At 39.8% G+C, this 21,043-nt stretch overlaps 1 protein-coding gene across 2 annotated transcripts; it reads left to right on the top strand.

Moving 5' to 3' along the window:
- The first annotated feature begins 1,634 nt into the window (after positions 1-1,634).
- Positions 1,635-19,780, top strand: rbms1a (RNA binding motif, single stranded interacting protein 1a). 2 transcript variants are annotated; one of them, XM_016675423.1, is made up of 15 exons: positions 1,635-2,000; positions 2,174-2,257; positions 4,011-4,153; positions 7,592-7,650; positions 9,803-9,894; positions 10,749-10,906; positions 11,287-11,366; positions 11,463-11,563; positions 12,861-12,910; positions 13,428-13,518; positions 15,525-15,575; positions 16,480-16,581; positions 17,286-17,354; positions 17,596-17,671; positions 17,894-19,780. In XM_016675423.1, the coding sequence occupies exons 2-14, from the start codon at positions 2,207-2,209 to the stop codon at positions 17,662-17,664; spliced, it is 1,116 nt and encodes a 371-aa protein (XP_016530909.1). In that variant the 5' UTR covers positions 1,635-2,000; positions 2,174-2,206; the 3' UTR covers positions 17,665-17,671; positions 17,894-19,780. The 2 variants fall into 2 exon arrangements, with proteins under 2 accessions (XP_016530909.1, XP_007560173.1); XM_007560111.2 differs by lacking the exon at positions 1,635-2,000 and having other exon boundaries at positions 2,095-2,257.
- Positions 19,781-21,043: the final 1,263 nt, after the last annotated feature.

Raw genomic sequence — 21,043 nt, 5'->3', positions numbered from 1 at the left:
ATGTCACCAGAAGACCACAACAGGAGCCATCCCTGCCAACTATGAACAAGAACTTTAGGCTGCAAGTCCTACAGACTCACCTAAACTTGATGATAACAGACTGGAACATTTTGAGGTTCGATGAGTCTTAATTTCAGCTGCGACACAGTCAGAATTTGGCATAAAGACCATGAAATCATGCACGCATTATCCGTTTCGCCTGGAGTTTGCAGCCTACTGGTGTGAGGGATAACATTTCTAAACCACCTCGGTTCCCTCGTCACTACATGCGCGTAATTTAAACACGTCACCAAACTGACCATGTCCAACTCTTAGTTACCACAGTGTCCTTCATAAAATATAAAGCAATATGGACAATCACGAGAAAACTCTTCATGAGGCTGTGAAACAACAACAGGGTCTTCAGTCTGAGGGTGTAATACAGACAGCTACAGGAGATCTTTCCTGTTCAAAGCCTTTGGCAATGTAGAACTTTTTGTAAAAACGTGGATATGAGATACAACTATATTGATTTCCCCTTTGCGATTAATAAAGTACTTCTGAATGGCATTAAATTAAAGTCACAAAGCTCAAATCATCTCAAAGTGGTTTAAGATGACAGGTTCTCTGTGCTCCAATGTCCTCGGCAGATCAGTTAAGAGATTGGTTGAAAGAGGAGAGATTTGCGTCGTGGGCAGCCAACAAAACAGCAGCAACTCTGTGGCGATGCATGCCATCATGTCCAAAAGCGTGGACCAAAATCTCCATCGAAAGATTCTGACACATGGTTGAATTTGTGCAACGGTGAAACACAGCAGTTCGGAAAGCACAGGGAGATCTAATCTGGTGCTAGCAAGGTGTACCTAATAAAGTGCGATGGCCTTTTATTTTCATCGGCCCCAAAGATGAATTCAGGCTTAGGCAACTTTTCGTTTCAAAAAGACAAATATCTAACGTGCTTCAGCTGTTGTTTGGGTCGGTATGCTGCCTGTAGTTCGCGATCACTGCAAGCCTTCAGAAACGAAGAGCTAAAAGCTGAACGTAAGGCGACCCATTGAGGTTTGGAGTGTTTGAAGAAGTGAAAACTGAAGCTGCTGTAGTTCTGCTTCTTTTTTTTTTTCTTTTTTCTTTTTCTCTCATCAGCAGTAAGGAAATATTCTCTTTATGTTTTGTGAACACAGCTCGTGTTCCAACAGTCTATGAATGATCCTGTTGGTCTGCAAGTGTTTTTATCTCAGCCTCATCTCCTAATTTTGTAACTATATGATCTGCATAGATTGGGCTTATAGATGCTGGCTGCATTTCAGGAAATCTACATAAAGGACTAAATGAGAGATGATGATGATGAGGTGGAGGAGGAAGGGGTTGGGGGTTCCTTCTTTGTTTCCAAATATTTGCTGGCTGCTCAGTTTATTAATCCTGTCCCCCACTCCGTCCTCAACACACAGTTGGGTTTTTTACAGGGAGACTGTGACCTCCTGCTGATTATATTTCATTGCATCCTGATTCTCTGTCATGCATGCTAGATGGGGGGAAGGGCATAAAGAGGAAGAGGATATGTGTGCGTGTGTGTGCGTGTGCGTGTGTGTGTGTGTGGTTGGAGGAGGTGGGGGTGAGGAATGCTTGGTATGTGCGGACGGGCGATAACAACGCGAGAGGCGAGCAACGCGCGTGCAAATAAAACATCCCCCCCTAAAAAGCGCCTTTAATGCCATTTTTAATATACGCCGACAATATAACAGAGGTCTAAACGTAGATATTTCCAACCGGATCGAAACGTTGTTGGGGAGTTTTGAGGCGGGGAACACGCAGTTTGTGAGCCGTGCAACACCCCGTAGAGGCGGAGATGGTTCGGTCTGTAGTAGGTGGGGACAGCCGAGCGGTCTGCAGCAGGACGTCGTAGATCAATGAACCGGACCGGAGGGTTGGTCAATCGCCTGGTGTGAATCTGACTGTATTATAGATGTGTCAGTACACCTATCAAGGACCGGGGCTTTATTCGCTGTTAACCAGCCGGTTCAGTATGCGGATATTATAAAGGCTGTTTTAAAAGCCTCTCTCTCCCCCCTTTCCCTCCTTTCATCGTCGCTCGGTTAGCGCTCTGTTTTATTTTATTTTTATTTAATTTCTTTTATTTTTTTTCTTGTTTTTTTCCCTTTTTTTTTCTTTTTTTTTCTTTTTTATTTTTTTGAAGGGAGGGATCCAACATACATCTATAAGCTCCGGGATGATTTTTGCAAACACAGGCAACCCACTGAAGACGACCAATCGAAAGCAGGTAGGCCAAAAATACAAACACACACACACTCTCTCTCTCTTTCTCTCTCTCTCTCTCACACACACACACACACACACACACACATTCACATATATAGGGCCACACATATTTTATTCCCCGCTCTCACTTTTAGTGTTAGGTCACATTTGACTGGGCGTTTAAATGCACTGAAATGCCACCAGGCGCACATGACATTGGAATGGCATTCCCACCTCATTCCTTATATGACGGGATTAATTATATTCATCAGTAAACAGATCCACCGCTCTCAGCAGTTGCCAAGCAGATGCTCTGATATACACGAGGAGATAAAACAGCAGCTGGCCCCCCGATCCATGGCTCCACCGACACTTTGACGCTTATGTCCGAGTAACCTTGTTTGGCCCACTCACTGGTTCCCAACTCTGGTCAATATGCATGGCGGTAACTGTAGTCCTTTTTTTATATATATAGGTTAATGAATACTGGGCGAATCCATAGAGGACTTTATGTCCTGATGCAAAGCACAGCATATATCAGTGTGCTGTATGGGTCGGACTTGTCCTGCTTGCTTTCTTCGTTTTGACCTCTGAGATCATCACACTTCATAGTTTTAGATGGGGGATTGGGAAAAAAAAATTATACTACTAATGATTATGATGATGATGATGATGATGATGATGATGATGATTAAGCAAGAAAGGAAGAAAGAAAATAAGTGTACATGGTTGAAACTTCAACCCCAATACAGATAAAATCAGTTGTGGTTTGCTGAGCCTAAGAACGAATACCTACAGGAAATGAGGTTTTGGTAGTAATTAGCTGCAAAGATGCCCTTGTGAATGTCATCCTATGCATCTTTGAAGGGGACGTGGACCTCCCCCCCATCCACCTATGCCCACCCATACAGAAAAGTTTGTAGCTGCATACCAACTAATTGTTCGAGAACAGAGCAGACCTCACAGATGTCACTGCCCCTCAGATTCATTTCTCATCTGTGGCATTCAAAGAAAATAAAAATAACACAAGCCTTTGTAAGAATAGCTCTGTTGTTCAATTCTTTTTTTTTTACAGTCTTGTGTGCAGTTTTATAATCTTTGGCTCTTGAAGGAGATTGTCCTTTGGTTATGGACAGATGGTGTGATTCTGCCTTTGATCTGATTCTGGAGAGCGCTTGGGGTGGCTGGGAGCGATTTTAATGAATGAGTAAAGGGAAGGAAATGCTTCGCAGGGGCAGTGCGGGGTGTGCTGAGTGGCTTACAAGCACGAAGAAAGCGACATGTTTCTGAGGAATGCCACAGCAGGATGTACTAGTTAAAATGCCGATTTAATCACAATGTGATTCATAAAGGCACCTCTTGCACAATAGTAAATCTTTCACTTTTGGTTGGCGGAATATCATATTTTCATCACCACTGGGACCTTAAGTCAATTACTTACGTCTGCTGCTGCTGTAAGACTGTAGCAGAGGGAAATGTAACATGTTTGTTTTTGTAAAAAATATATATTTTTAGAAATGTATAGCAGAGTAGTAGGGAGGGGGGAAAAAATGCCATTAGTTTACTGTCTTTCCACCGCTGCAAACAGTATACCGGGGTTCAGTGCTGGTCATTAATAAGCAATGCTTGACCAACAACTCTAGCTTTTAACGCAGTAGGAAAGCAACGCTCCCTGTCCTGCACGGCCAAGACGTTCTTGTGATCGCCGTCGGTCTGGTTAAATTAGATTATCCGGAACCTCGTACACTTCCTAACAGCGAGTTTCCTGTGTGCAGTCGTACCCCATGACTCCGTCCAGTCCCAGCAGCAGCAGCAACAGCAGCAGCACAGGCCTGGAGCAGCTCAGCAAAACCAACCTGTACATCCGAGGCCTGCCTCCCGCCACCACAGACCTGGATCTGGTCAAACTCTGTCACCAGTGAGTACATGCAGACACGTCCAGATGGTCTGGGCTTGATATCAACAGCACAAAGAAGCACATCTTTTTGAGATAAGAAGAGGTGGTGGTGTGGTTCATTTACTCGAGTCTGATTTCACATTGGTTTCGTTGCATCTCAAGGTAAAGAGAGTCCAAAACGTGCTGAAGAGACATTTAAAGGGGTAATTCAGATTTTTCTGCAGACTGTTTGGAGTGTTTCTTTGACAAGAATGTGTCCCTCCTGCCTTCAGGAAATATGGCTTATATAATCTCTCCATGGTAAGATGAAAAGAAGCTGAATGATCTCTTTAAGCTTTTTGCTTCTGGAGATACATCATTGGAAGTGGGCTGAAGATCCCAAAACAAGTATGTTAGTGATGCGAAACTGCAATGCTGCCTGAAAAGCACTATAGTCTAACATAAGACACACTAGTGCAAATAAGATACATGGTGTCTTTTGCAGCCAATGCAACGCATCACATCTCCATAATTTGGAATCTCTGATTCTCTGATGTTAGAGATTGGAAAATGTTCACAGTCTTAACGTCAGTGCCCTGCTTTGCATGCAAACATAGATTTATTTGTACTTCTTAAAAAGAGAAGCTAGATTAGTAGCAGGGAAAGTTTTTCATCATCAAGTTCAAAGTGCCATCGTCGTTTTTAAAACCCCAAAATAACATCCTCTTATCAGATACATTAAGTATGCTGTGTTTTAATGAAGCAGTTTGATTTTCGCAGAAAGTGAATTTTTAATTCACCATGGAACAAAAGGGATCTTGCAAGTTTTCGTTGCTGAAAGAAGGAGACCTAGTTTTTAACTGCAGTCAGTTAATCTTTGTTATTTATTCATTTATTTTTTTAAATTATTCTAGCTATGAATTTATTACTCTAAAGTTCCCCAGTCTGCTTTGGAGTGAAAATCGCTGGATTTTTGTTTTTCTATTTACCTAAAAAATAAAATGAAACCAAAAAGTGACGTCAATAAAAGACACATACTTCATTTTGCGTCTAATATTTTTCTTAATCGGACAGTTTTACATTTCAGTCAGTTAATTTCTTGGATTGTAAACATTGAAACATTTATTATTTTGAATTTTTAAGCAAGTGTGTAACTGTATTAATGTCTACCACCTGTCATACAATTATAGCCAAAATAGATGCCTATCCAATTATTCATAATTCTAATAGTTTTCTTTATAGATGTGACACAGTCAGGTTTTAATGATCCCCACATTCACTCAATGACGTAAACTAACTATGGCGACTTTAATATTCAGAAATAATCAGGATGTTGTGAGCCAGCACCGAACCAAGGTTCACACTTGTGCGAATGATGCCACGCCACTGTCATGCTCCCGTTTTAGAGATGTGGTTACAAAGTCTTGAAACACTATTTTGAGATATTAAGGGTATCCCCATAAATGACATTCAGTCTTAATGTGATTTCTAAAAGCTTCTATTAAACGTGTTGTTGTTGTTGTTGTTGTTGTTGTTGTTATTGTTGTTAAAAGCAGCCATAATAAATTATTAAAAAGCAGCATAGTGGCTGTTTGGGGGTGTTTTTGTATTGATTTATTAATTGTGTTTTTGTACTTTAAAGAACAATAACTGGGTTTGCAGCTATCGTTTCTGTTGTCATTTTGTTGTTGCATGAGTTAAAAATGTTTGGGGAAACTCTGGATTAGAGAACACGGTAGAAAACAGCTCTTAGAATTAAATTACATTTTGCTGCATTTTTTTTTCCAGTGTTGGTGCTACGCTGAGCTGACAGGTGCAGGCTGAAGGAAAAATGTGTCACATTGGAGGACATTTTGAAATGTTCAAATTTTAAACCAAAAAACCTGCAAAATTCAACAGCTCAGCAAGGCTTCTTGTAGCAAGTTGAAAATAAGCCTATTTACATATTTATAAGGACTATACCAGTTGAAACATGCACTGAATTAAATAGCGGTTTTACATAGTTAAGCTGTAGATAAATTGAAATTAAATAGAAAAGAATTGCAGACCTTGTTTTGTTTTGCTGAAAATCTGGTTTCATTTTTTAAAAATTGTTTTTAAATAGATTCTGGTTTAGACCATAATGCACAGCGATGCATAAGTGCTAAAACATTCAGTTGTCTATAAATACAAATACATATGTAAAAGCAGGAACTCACCAACGGTATGTGTAAAAATATTGTTTTATAGAGAAAAGACAGCCGTCCAGTGGACATGTTTCATATAACTTAATACTACAGACTTGAGTCCAAGTGGTTAATGTGGTGGACGCCATAATTAGTGGATTTTTGTCTTTGTTTTTCCTTTTAAATCAATCGCATATTGGAGGAAGAGGCACCCAGCCATATAACCAGCAGCGGCGGCAGCTGTTTGTGTCCTGTTTGCTTGTGTTTTGTTCTTGTTCCCAATGGTGTTTGCCAGCACAAAAGCAGAAACGAAACCGCTTTTCATAGCAACACAGTACGCATGTTGAAATGAGCGAGACATTCAGTCTGCATGGCCTCCAAATCCACACAGCAGCTCTCAGTTTGTGTCACATTTCAGCCAGATGTAAAATAAAGCCTGAGGTGATAGAATTATACTAAGGTTGTTGGAAAAATATGTTTGATGGAGAGCGTAGCTCCTCTCCATTAACATGAATGGCTTTATGTTGCCTGGTAAGTCGTTGCCCATAGCAGGACCGCTTCTTGGATCGGACCTTCAGGGGTCATTGGGCTCTTTGAAAAAGTGGCAACAAATATTTCATTTATGTAAAATGTCAAAAGTAAATGCCTTTTTAAAACACAATATTGCTAATAATATTGCTAGTAATTGCTAGTGCCGCCTGCTACTTCCAGAACTAGAACAATATTTTTAGAACTATGCTTCTGCTAACGTTGAAGGAATTGAGTGTGCAAGCTTCAGAAACAACCTATTGATTACTTCTTTTTATTTCAGAGGGATTGCTGGGAATGGCAACATTTTTCCACAACATTTTCGATTCATTACGCCGGTTTCACAAATCAGCATCATGCAGTTATTCAAAAATTAGTCATATCAAAGAACGTTGGTGAGAAATGTTTTTTGCAGACTTTATATGCTGCTTTGGTGTTTCTTTAAGTTATTTGGTTTCTTGTGTAGGGCTACAAAACCCACAAAACCCACAAAGCTTTAATTGTGAGTGTATTAAATGTGGGGGAAAAAACACAAAAACAAAGATGCATTTGTAAACAGTGTGTGATAGAAACAGGAGATCTGACTAAGATTAAAGGTATGTAGGCTTAAGTAAAAATGACTGAGTCTACCTTGCAGAGAAAGCACTATTCTACTCTTCAAAAATGTATTCCTTCCTTTGGGAACGAACGGAAATTGCCATCAACATCAGTTAAAGATGCTATCTCCAGTCAAACCTTTTTAGATGAGTGTTCTTTGACAGTAATGTGCATTTTGTTGTCTACACAGGTATGGAAAGATTCAGTCGGCCAAGGCGATCCTCGACAAGACGACCAACAAATGCAAAGGTCAGCTACCTCAGCTGCTTAGTATGTTCAGTCTCTGTTGAGAGCAGCTAGGAGAATATATGTATGTTTCGAGCCATTCGAGGTAGCATCTGGTTTGTATCAATATCCTAAGTGTTCATAAATGGATTAGTTGTTTAGCCTGATAACCGGTCTTTGTGAGGGCTGACCATGAAGGATTCTGTTCCCGTTCTCGTCAAACTTCTGTGACTTCACATTGAGGCAGATTGAATTATGCAAAATCTTTGCTGCGCTTCCATGGTAACAAAAGTTTGACAAAAACAAAAGCAGATTAAGATGGATTATCCCAGACAGACAGGTTTAGAGGATCTACAGACACATTCTCTCTCCTCGTGGAATCAGCAGAAAACAGTGGCTCGCTGTGTTACAGGGAAACATTGAGATCATACTTGAAAATGACAAAGAAAAATGGCATGTTTTCCAGTTTAAAGTAAAGTTACAGAAGTTGATGTGAAAAAAAATACATGTTATCTAGTTTCATCATGTCATTGTGCATATATTAAGCTATCAATGATTCATATAATTTACTATTAGGAATTCAGGTCTCCATTTACCCACTACATACAACTCAAAAGTAAGTGTACTGAAGTTAACAAGCACACATATATTATTTTTATCTTTACACAATACCAGACTTAGTGTAGTACCTGGTTTGTATCATTGACTCTGCCTATCTAGAGATTGGCCACTTACAAAAATAAAAAGGAAAGAAAACCACACCTTACTGTTAAAAATCCCTACAGCAACCTGTAGCAACAGTCGTACCTTATCCACGATGTGTGATCTGTTCTCGCCGCCTTTGATTCACCATACTGAGTCACGAAAGGGAAAGCCCTTTCCTTGCATCCTCTCATTACTGCTGGAGAAATGTTTTGATGCTTTTACTTAAAATATAACGGCGGTGATTGATAATGAAAATCACAGCGTGGGGTCAGCAAAAGCTGAGGCACATAGTGTTCAGAGAACTTTGTGTAGAGTCCATAGCTACAGGCCTGCAGACTTCATGTGGCAAAGGAAAGTCTCATGTAAACCTAACATCATGACGTCGATTGTAAAACCTTGTGGTTGCAGTGGTGTAAAACATTCTCCTCTGGGCTCTAGAAGAGTCATTTTTCTCTGTAGGGATGAATCATTCCTTTCTGTTTGGAAACCCATTGGATGGGTAAGGGTTAAGGACTGGCCAGGAAGTTGGTAATTCCCTGACATCATCGTGTCAGGTGCAAAGTTTGGTGCAGAGTATGATGCGGGGCTGTCCCTTAGTTCTAGTGAAATGAACCCTTGGTGCTTCGACATATAAAGACATTTTGGACAGTTTCATGCACTCCAGGGCAAAAAGCAAAGTCCATAAGAACTCGACTGGTCTGCACAGATTCCTTAAAGAATCCACCATTTGAGTCAGGACAGAACAAACTAGAACATATGCGGTACGCTGATTCCCCAACACCAGTGCCTGACCTACATACTTCTGGAAGAATGGTCAACAATTCCCATAAACACACTCCCAACTATGGTGGAAAGCTTCCCAGAAGTGCTGAAGCTGTCATAGCTGCAGTGGGTGAGCCATAGAGTACCGTAGTGAACTGATGTATTTTCAGATACCCTTGTGCAAATGTGGTAACTGTGGCAGCGACTTTGCAAAAACAAAGTCAGAAAGAAACCGAAGTGTCATCATTGTCTTCACACTGAAATGTGACTGTGTACATTTGTTACATTCAAGTAGCCTTCAAATGTCCATGGAGATCCTAGAAAGCAAGAGGAAGTCCTGATCAGAAGTAAAGGAGGCCTTTGCTAGTGTACCCTTTAGTGGAGATGATGTTTCCTTGAAGGGCATTGACTTGTGTAGCAAAAAACAATGTTCTTGGATGTTCTGCAAAAAAGAATATCCACTTCACAACGTCTTGGACTTGTCAGGCTCGCTGGCATATACCACGACCCTCATGTGGTTTACAGAACCTAATTACCACACGGCAAATAGTCTGAATATTTTATACGGTGATTTTTATTTATTTGTGTCGTGCAAAATTATTTGGTGTAAGCGACTTATCCGCAATGCCGACAGCAGAAATTGTTGGAATCATTGAATGTTCTCTTGGTTTAATGTCTGCTGATGGAAATCTTGTCCCACAAACATCAGGTTACGGCTTTGTGGACTTCGACAGCCCGGCTGCTGCTCTAAAGGCAGTACATGCTCTGAAAACCAGCGGCATTCAGGCCCAGATGGCAAAGGTAAGTTTGATACGGACACGCCTGCATGTCTACGTGTGTGTGTCTACGTGTGTGTGTGTGTGTGTGTGTGCATACTTTTCATGCTTTCGAACCTTTCCTTTGACGTTGTCCTTTTTTGACTGTTTGCGTCCTTGTCGGTTGCATGTTGAAGCTGAACGTGTTTTAGCCGGCGTGTTGTTCCTCCTCTGACCCCAGTGACATAATGGCACAACAATTTATCAACCACGCTGCTTACATATGCATTTTTACATTCCTGTTGTCTAAAATAACATTAATTCCACAGTTTTACCAGAAGTCTATGAAGGCAGAGACATTTAGCACTTAAGCACCATAAAGAAAGGGGATATTTATGCATCTTCTTAACTTGCTTCTCTCAAATACCAGCAGCAGCATGAAATCTCTTTTAGTCCAATCGTTTTTCTGCATGTGTATGTGTGCTGCTGTTCGCTGATGAATCGCTCCTCTCAGGAGATCTGCATGTGGCTGCTCAGTTTTTATCAAACATGGCAGAACACCGGTTGTGTGTTGCAGTAGCTATGGCGACGGCGCTCTCGTGCTGTTTCCAGGAGAGACCGTAGAGGCGCCGAGCGGCTGCTCAGAGCAGATGAAGTGGGATGCGCTGTGTGCGGTTACATGTTTGTGTGCAGAAGAGCTTAAAAATGTTTGCTTAACCCAACCGTTCCCTTGACCAAAACCCGAGCAAAGTCAGCGTTCTGACTCATCCGTTTGTCAGTGAAGATAAAGTGAATTATCTGTTTTAGCTTTCTTTCTTTCTTTCTTTCTTTCTTTCCTTTTTTTTTTCTTTCTTTCTGGGATGTAACATTCTCACACTTTCTCTTCCTGTCTCTGAGCAGCAGCAGGAGCAGGACCCCACAAACCTTTACATTTCCAACCTGCCTCTGTCGGTGGATGAGAGAGAGCTGGAGAAGATGCTGCAGCCCTTCGGTCAGGTTGTCTCCACTCGAATCCTCCGGGACTACAGCGGTAACAGCAGAGGCGTGGGCTTTGCCAGGTCTGTCGCAGGATACGCTGAAAGGAAGCACATCCGCTTCTTGCCTGATGAATCACCTTTGAAGTATTTGCGGCATAAGCCTTCAGCGCTTCGCCGCTTTATGTGATCTGGTGTTCAGCTTCGACTATTTGTAGCTGCTGTTTGTGCGCGCAAAAAAAATAATAGAGGACCGGCAAACACAGCGATCTGTGAGGAAAAACCGTAGTGCACCAAAAAGCTGCTTTTAACATTGTTTGAAATAAAAAAAAAAAATAAAAAAATAAGAAGTAAAGGATAAGAATGTTATTTTAGTGTATGTTGTAGCTATGCAGAACATGAACACTTTATATTAAAAAGACATTGTTCCAGTGGGTGTGTCAGCTTTCGTGTCTCTCTTACAGGATGGACACGACGGAGCAGTGCAATGCAGTCATCTCCCACTTTAATGGCAAGTTCATCAAATTAGCCTCCGGAGCTCTGGGTAAATGACCTTTGTTTTTAAGTCTATTTTATTTAAAGTGGATTAATAACAGTAATAATTTCATGTTGCCTGTGTGGTGACATTGTTGTCTTCCAGGACCGTCTCAACCTTTGCTGTGTAAGTTTGCTGACAGTCAAAGAAAGAAACATGCTCACAGCGGATACGTTCCCAACGGACAGACAGGCGACCTCAGACTAGTATGTATAAAATGCTCTTTTATTATTTACTGTATGTGATTTTGATCACTGCTTTGTTAGTATGATATTTTAACCTATTTAAAAGCTCACTTTTAAAACCCTTTGTATTGAGAAATCAGCCTACTTTTAAATAAGTAATGGATTTGTAATTTTCTAAAGCATTTAAAATAGATTCAGTTATTTAAATTAACAAAGTATGTCCAAAACAACATAGTGATTCGGTGAATCTAAATTTTTATTTTGTTTCATAAGTGTTGGGGGGGGGAAAAAAAAACTGAAGATTGGACTGAAAAGCCAATTCAAACTAATCCGATTAGCTGCTTGTTGCCACCAGCAGTGGACAGGAAAGAAATAAGTGATTTTGTAAGCAAGTGTTAGCATCTCAGGATCACTAACATAAAGGTACTTCCTAAACTTTTAGGAACATGAACCTCAAAATCAAACAACTTAACTAGAAAAGGTTATATGCTGTATAAAAATGTTTGCTACATGGTTGTGCACAAAAAAGGTCTTAGGTTTTCTTGTGCATAAATAAAGAACGTGAGTTCTCTCCAGGTTCTCCTACAGTCCAAAAGCATGTTAGGTCAATTAGCTGCTTTAATTACGCCTTAGGTGTGTGTGTGTGTGTGTGCGCGTGTGAGTGAGTGTGTGTGAGTATGCATGAATGCCTGCACCTCATGTCTCTGTGTTGCCTTATGATGGACTGGCTTTCTGTCCCCCACCATCCTGCATAGAGGAAGCGCAACATGTATGGATTGGTGCTTCTTAATTTTCACAAGTTTTCAAAATTCTTGAAAATCTGTTCAAGAAATATTAAGGGGAAAAAAAAAATCACATCTTTACATGGAATCAAATCAAACAGCCCAACATCATTTTCATCAGCTGGGCTATTTGGGGGGACATTATGATAAACTCAGAAAACTATATGGATTTTTTTTCTGACTTTTAGAAACACATTTGAAACAATTAGTCCTGCCATTCCAGTAATCAGCTGGAGCATTATGAGTTCACGTGGGTTGAACTATGGTTGGTAAAAAACTAATTGACAAGAACCAGTATGTCAAATTAGGAAACTATTCTAGTTGCACATTGCACATTTCATAAGATGATATTGGTTATGAATTATTTAAAAAAAAAAAAGGTTTGAAAAGAACCCCTTTTGACTGCTGTACAATTTCTGTGAAAAAGAAACTATTTAAGTCATTTCCAGACAACATTGTAAAACTGTTTTCATAAAAAGGAACGATGAGTATCATTTGAGTCAGAATTAGTCTGAACTTTTTCTTCGTTGCCATAGGGTGCCATGACGCTGACCTATGACCCCTCCACAGCAGCCATACAGAATGGGTAAGTTACCCTCTCTTTATAGAAGTTTGTCCAGTCCTTTAAAACCTTCTGCGAGAAAATGCTCTGAAGTCAGTCTTGGTATTTTTATTTGTTTGGACAAATAACTTTAACAGTGGAATGCTGGCGGGTTTTCCCCCAGTGAAAACTGGTCCTCTATTAAATGAAGTTAGCGCTCTGGCCTGTTCAATTACTTAATAACTTGATGTTCTGATCTTTACCTCCAAAACTTGCTGTTAATATGTAACAATTTACTCTGTGTAGAAAAGCATGATACATGTTTATTTATTTATTTTTTTAAATAAAGGCCATACCAATGTCATCACATTGACTGTAAACATTCAACTCTACTTGTACTTTTAAAATTGTGGTTAGTAACAGATTAATTACTTTTAGTTTTTCAGAAATTATTATAAGATTTCTGAACATTTTAATAGCTTTAAGCTTCACATTAGTTATTTCTGAGTTCATTGAACAATTATAACAATATTGTTGTGTTTTATTTTATTTTTTTTTCTAGATATTATCCCTCTCCGTATCCGGTGACCAATAGAATAATGACTGTGCAGCCTGCAATGTCTCCATACATGTCTCCTGTCTCTGCTTATCAGGTATTCAAAGAGTCATTTTAATAAATCAACATAAACATAAAACAGACGCAACAAACAAACAAGCAAAGTCTGGATTTTCTCCATTTCTCTGCTGACTTCAGTGTGCATTTTAAGGCGTGTCATTCACTGCATGAGCCTGAGGGTTTTCGTCATTTCCCACTTGCTCAGGAGCAAGAGTTGCAAGAAAAGGTGTTAAACCATATCTGAAACACTTACAGCCTTGGGTCGCGATCGACTGCTGTTCTTAAAAATGCAAAGCAGGCTGATCTGCTAGACGTTAAATAATCTCTTATTAAAGCGTGCATTTGTGGAAGTGAAATAATGCGGAGAAATATAAGATTTCTGCCAAGAGTTATTTTTGTTAATTCTAGCAAACAGATCAAAGATTTGCTCCTAGTTTGGAATAGAAGTTTTTGTTGTTTCTTTTTTTTTTTTTTTTTACTTTTTTTTGTTTTGCAATAGTTTTTATTTGATACTACTGTGCCAGATTTAACCTTCTGACAATGTTATATTTGGATAAAATAAGAGCTTCAATTAAAATAGGGAAACATTTGACAAAACATAAAAATCAGAGACTTTTTACTTCTCTGGGTCAAGAAGTGAAGCTGCACACCTTCACAGCTCTGTCAGCAGGAACACTCAGACAGCTCACTTATGTCCCAGGACATGTTGTTTTGGCTTTAATTGGCAGTTGGTCCATTTCCAATAAAACTCCACCTTAACCTGTCACTGTTGCACCTGTTAAGTTTTCTTTTTTTTTTTTTAGGTTTGAGTGTTTTAAGGTTAGAAGGCCAAGAGCCCTCTGGTGGACACCAGCAGTCTAAAACTCAACCAGTGCTCTGAAATGGTAGAATGAGCAATAAAAGCTCGAAATTAAGCATAATCAAGATTCAGGAATTGTTGTTTTCTCACAGTCCTGAAGAAAAATAGATGTTGCAACAAGTTGCTGGTTAGCAAAAAAAAAAAAAAAACTACCCTAATTAAGAGTGGTAGAGCAAAAAAAATTATTAATAAAAAATGGCAGACACAAAGAGCAACATCGAGAAATAATAACAAGTTCAAATAAATCTACATAAACCAAGCAACTATTGGAGCTTTACTATCATTAGTTTAGAAAGTTTCTCAGCTCTCTACTGTTTTTAATTCATAGATACATATTTCCATAGATAAGAAATTGTTACCTCAAGGAGATGTTTACTGGGATAATGATACCGCATTACTATGGATACATCGCCTGAAGGAATCTAGTTCTCAGACTTTACTATAAAAATGTCATATAATTTAGAATTTTCAAAACTACCAATAAAATATTTAAATAACAAAAGTAATATAAAGCTAGTGAGTGAGGCCAGTATTTGTTTTATATGCTCATATTTTAAAGAAAAAGAGGCAGCGGTTTTACTGGCCGCAGTTAAAAAAAACAAACAAATATAACAATTTATAGTAACATCGCTATGAAAGTAGGAATAACTATTTAAAAGTCTGAAATTGATTTGTATATCACATTTAAGAGAGCTGTCAAAAAATATACTGGGGATTTTTCAACAGAAGAGCGATTATATGAGGAGACTCTTACCAACAACGGGAGAAAAAAGGCAGCATTTTATTCAGGTTGTTAGTAATTCAGCCACAGCAGATGACTAAAGTTAATAGGAATGACTAATCACACTGACACAGCTCCACAGTACACAGGAAACTTTCTGAGCTCATCAGTGAAACAGACATGCACACTAAAAGCTGAACGGTTTGAACATTTTATTTTTTTAAGAATTGTGAATGAACAACCTCACAGTGTTTGAATTAAAAAAATTCAAACAAATTCAAACACTGATAAATATCTTTCTGATATTTGCTTATGTCTATTTCCTGATTTGCACACACACACGCCCACACCCACACACGCACGCACACACACACGCACACAAACTGCGGCTTATGGCATCCAATTGTGGGTAACATGAATGCTTCTTATCTTTTGTGTGTTTCGCTTTCTCACCCTCTGTTAGGTTCAGAGCCATTCTTGGGTGGCGCATCAACCATACATCATGCAACACCCAGTAAGTGAACAGAATATATCTATCTATCTATCTATATATATATATATATATATAAAACAGTCCTCCAACACCATGTTATGCATACAGGAAATGGGTGTGTGTGTGTGCGTGTGTGTGTGTGCATGTGTGGTGCAGTTGAGGCTAAAGGGCTGAGCTCAGTGCTGTTCGCTCTTTATTCACCCCGCTCTGCTGACACAGTCAACCCAACACTCAAAGTTCCCTAAACATAATGTGGGGAAAGACCACGCTGACACAGGCTGTGGGGGTACAGCCGCTCTCTGTCGGAGTGTGTGTTGGAGTGTGTGATGGGGAGAGCAATGAAAGAGAACGGGAATAACTAAGGAGACATTCAGCCCTCCCTTCCCCTGCGCCGTCTCTGTGGATCCAGCAGGAAATGCCTGAAGCAGAGACAGTCTTGTGACTCTTTGACTCTTCCAACAGATGGTTTCCACTGGAACAAGTGTCTGCTGCTGTGTCCCCTCCCCCCACCACACACACACACACACACACACACACACACACACACACTTTCTGCTGGGAAATGAACTGTTCCCGAAAGGCATTAAAGTTTAAAGGAGCCCACTCCATTTGAAAATTGACAAGCTGCCAAATGAACACTTTTGGTGGTTTTTGAGCATCAAACCTGACTGCAAAGCACATCCAGTGGTTAATAAGTACACACTCACAGATATGGCAAAAAATTATCACATCATCTGTCAGTTGACTGCACCTGTATGTTTTTTTGTTTTTGGTATATTTTTGTCCATGTTTGTTGTGTGTTTTTGTTGTTGTTGTTTTTTTTTGCTTGGGGTTTGCTGTTTTTGTTCTTGCAGAGTGAAGACTGATTTGGCAAAACTCTTTATCATGTCACATGATGCTAAAGCTGAACTGCCTTGTGCCGCAGGCTGCTGTGATGTCTCCCTCTGTGGATCCCTCCATGTCAATGCATCCCACAGCCATGATAACTCAGCAGATGGGCCAGCTGTCGTTGGGAAACACGGGAGCGGTGTGTGGGACTAACTCCATTACACTTATTTAATTATTTTTTTGTTCTTTTTTGTTTTTAGATTTAACACCGTCTTCAACACTCTGCGTATAACATTAAAGTTTGCAGGAGATGTAAAAGCATGTCGAACTGCTGTTCTTTTGAGGCTTTTTAACATGGGAAACTTTTTCATTTGTCTGACTTTCAAACATAAACGCACTCACAATCATTTGTTAGATAAGGTTCCCTCATTTAGCTTTTTTTTTTTTTTTTTTCAGACAATCTAAATAGTGGGGTTGTGTCCAGAGGTTACGAGTCGCTATGCTCTGCTTTATTTCAATCCAGAAATCAGAAATTAGAATTTATGTGGAAAATGTTCTGATGTTGGAAACCAGATCTCATTATCCAAAATGGCTGACACGTGCATTTTCTATAATTTCCCCTTTGGGAGAAAGGGGAAAACAGAGAAGAGTCTCCACAATTATACTCTTTGTAGGTTTTATTACAGTAAACCAGTTACATACGTAGTTTTGTGTTAATAAAAGTATTGCTACAGCATCGTCTTAAAATACCCCCTTCACACTTTTTCATATAGTTCCAATGCATTTGCATAGTGCAGTAGGAATATAATGTTCTCATGTCTCCATTCCTATGCATTTGATACTATAGAGTACACAGTGAGCAAAAGTGAGTATTTCATTTTATTTTTCTTCTGTGTCTCACAGTACATCGCTGCCAACCCCGGGGTCCAGGGAGCCTACATGCCACAGTACCCCCCACTGCAGACAGCAGCTGTAAGTTCTCCGTAAAGTCGTTTCACATCGCCCTCCGCGCAGCATCCGTTTAAATGCAACACATTTAAAAGCAGTAATTACATCAGAAAATGACAGCAGCCCGTGCCTTGTCCAGAAGTCCTCGATTCATAAAAGCCCCGAGTTGCTTTTGAAGCGTTCGTCCTCCAAAACCATCAATTTTCTCACACAGAGGGGGGTTATTATCGGGCTCTAAATGAGAGATGCTGCTCTTGCTTTGCAGGAAAACGGCACGCTGCAGCAAGTGGACTCTTCCAACAACTCGTCTCCTTACAGTCAACTCAGCAAGTAATGCACAGGTAAACAGTGTGCTTTAGTTTATGATTGAAACTAAAGCACGTTTTTTTTTTAAATAAATTTTTTATGTGTTTTTTTAATGTTGACATATATTGATGAAAAATAAAACTATTCATTTAAAGGCTGCTTTTATGAACTTTCCATGTAAATTGTGTAAAACTAAACGGATTAGTTTGCACAAAAGAAAACAAAACTAATATTAGTAATCTAATTGTATTTTCCAGGCCACATTACAGCTCTGTGAGCCGGAGGGCAGTTGGGAAGTTGCTGAGGATATCGCAGGGATAAAAAGCGACCGCCTGCCCTGATTGGACCAGATACACAAACGTTTTTTTTGCACAGCCCCGACATTTTTAGTGGGAATTGAACACAACTTAAATGGACTCAAACAGTCGGCTAATCACGGGGAAATCAAGTGATTTTAAAAAAAAAAAAAAAAGTAGATCTATTTTGATAACAAACATCCTTCTCTTACTCTCCTTTTCAATGACACCCTCCCTCCCACCCACCTTCACCCACCCATCTCCCCCCGTAAAAACCCCCCTTCCCACCGAATCCAAGTATGATGTGACATTTGCAATGCATGGGACTGAGAAACCCTCCCTCTCCCTCCCTTTTTTCTGAGTTCTCCATGATTTTACAGCTTGTTTCATTCGTGGTGTACGACCGACATTAGCGGGCCTTGTTTGCACTGAAGCTTTTAGAATCACTTCGTTTAGGTTTTCAGAGCTGCAGGAGAGCGAATAGCTGACGACACGCGTGTCCCAGCTGCACTTGAAAGCTAACGCAGACGACCATTTCACTAGGAAATTAATGAATTTATTATTGGAAACGGTGCCTTCCTCACGTAACATTGAACATCGTCCAACACTCTTTCATCCAACTCGATCAGGTGTCATTCTTCTATTCCAATTGATCAATTGTGTGTGTGAAATCATGGAGCTTTCCATGAAGTGTTTCGCTATCTAAGTCGTTTTGGTAGCAATAAAGACAATGAGAGTTCCACGGCAATACTAAGAACAAAGGTGACCAACTGAGAGCACGGTGATTCCTTATTTTTCCTATTTCCTTTTTTTTTTTTTTTTTTTTTTTTTTTTTTAAATGGTCTAAAACATGAAACAGGAGCCGTACCTTTATGACTTTACAAGTTCTACACCCAATGGGCATCTACTTTGGAGGCTTTGTTTTACTCTTGTGGTCGGTGTGACCGGTTATCTACCTCACGGTTTTGCTGGAGTCAGCTGGTGCTGTTGGGTTTGCAGGTAAAGCCCCTTCTCGCCAGACTGAACGCTGCGAACCAGAAGCCACGCTCAGGAGCTGGCTAAACAGGACTTCTGCCATTTGTCTCCCATGTGCAGCATTCCTCCTCATAATCATCGAAATGGGAAAAAAAAAAAAGAAATGCTTTTGAAATTTTTATCCCAATTTGTCTTTGCTTTTTCTTCTGGTGTTTCTTTTTTTTCCACAACGTGACAAGCAATGCTCCATTTTAGACACTCAAAACGAAGTTCCTCTGAGTTCCTCAGCAGTTTGTATTTTTGACAGATCTTTCACAACACGCAGTCTGCAAAGATTAAAAACTTTGCACGTCCCAAACACTTTGGATGAGCTTAAAACGACTTCAAAATTAAAGAATTGTGTGGGATTCTGGGATTTGAAATTACATCACAAAGCTGTATTTCCTAAGATCTGCAAACTGCATACTGCAATGGCCAAAAGTGGAAAGGCAGAGGAGTTTTACTTTTACTTTGTTTTTTTTCCTTCAATTTATTTCTGAATGACCATCTTGAAAGAAGGAAAAAGGTCAAACGCGTATGGTCGTGGTGCTTCTTCCTGATCTGTTCTGCTAAAAACAGTGAGTGCTGAACACAGACAAAATACAGCCAGGGTTTTTGCTGAGAGTACTTTCCTTTCCTGAAGATTTGTTGCTGAGAGAAAAAAAAATAATAAAATGGAACGACAACTACAAAAAAAACAAACAAAAAAAAAATCATGTTTTCCTCATCGCTTCCCTCCTGTCACCTCCTTCTGATTCTCAAACGATCCTCTCTTTGCTCTCTCTCCTTTGGAAACATTGAAATAAAAACAATAAAATAATCTTCTCTTTCTCAGATATGGCTCCTGTTTTCCTTAAAGGCTGATTAGTTTCCTGCATTAGGAAATCAATTAATTTATTCTTGTTATTGGTACTGATATGCAATGTCAGATTTATATGGAACAGATCTAAAATTAGATTATTGTTAATATAACATATGTGACGGACGGACGGACGGACGGACGGACGGACGGACGGATGGATGGATAGATAGATAGATAGATAGATAGATAGATAGATAGATAGATAGATAGATAGATAGATAGAAACTGTTTTTTACCGTTTCTGTTGGTATCCTAAATAAAACTTTTATGACTTAAAGTATTTTATGAAGGTTTTAGAAATAAAGTTTTTCTGATTTTTTTTTTTAAATAAAAAAGGTTAAAATCTTCTCTATCTTTGCATATTATGAACAAAAATGTCAAGCTACGTCGGGTGTTCGCTGACTATCTGCCAGCAGGGGGCACTGTGAACCAATGCAGTCCAATATGCTGCCACCAGGACTGACATTCAGTCATTGATATCTTTTGGCATGGCTGACTCTGATGTTATGTATGCAGCTTATAGTGGATCAGATGAGCAACATGTGCAGCATGTGTGCTCTTGCTCTCCCCATTTCCTGCACTATTTCAGGCCCGCAGCCTTTGTAGTTTCACTCTCACACCGGATCTCCTTCTTAAGCTCAGACTTAGCACAGCTGATCCCGGAGACATGAAGGCACCATGCCTCCATCCCTTTCCACTCAGAGGGATCAAAACTGCCATGGTGCAAGATTAGCTATTACACTCTCCAAAACACAAGGGCCATCCCGACCCATCCACGGCAACTCTGCCGCAGCTCATGCACGCACTTGTGTCAATCAAATGCCAATTGTGAGGGCATCAAACCTTTAAGCGTCAGAAGCAAACAAATCAAGAGTCTGTGCCTAATTCTCCACAGCTGAGGGGACACATGGCACAGATTCCCCCCGAGTAACACCAAGGTCAGAGGCCGGCTTTAGGAGAGGCAGACAGTGTGATCCGATATCGTTCACTTAGTGCGATGCACTTCAGCAATTCAACACATGGGATGGATCCGAGATCAGGAGGGTTTAGCATATCATGGGATATTAGTTCCTGTAGGAAAGTCTGTAAAAAAAACAAAACAAAAAAAACAGGACACTATCAGAGGATTGAATGTTGAAAGAAGGCAAAAAGTGTCCCCAATACCTAGTTGGAAAAAGCTCACATCTGTCACTGTGGGATGGAGTCGTCTCAGTTTTCTGCTTAAAATAATCACA

This window comes from Poecilia formosa, unplaced genomic scaffold (genome assembly GCF_000485575.1).
Source record: "Poecilia formosa unplaced genomic scaffold, Poecilia_formosa-5.1.2 Scaffold113, whole genome shotgun sequence".
In the NCBI taxonomy this organism is placed as follows: Eukaryota; Metazoa; Chordata; class Actinopteri; order Cyprinodontiformes; family Poeciliidae; genus Poecilia; species Poecilia formosa.
This window is presented reverse-complemented; position numbering and strand designations above follow the sequence as displayed.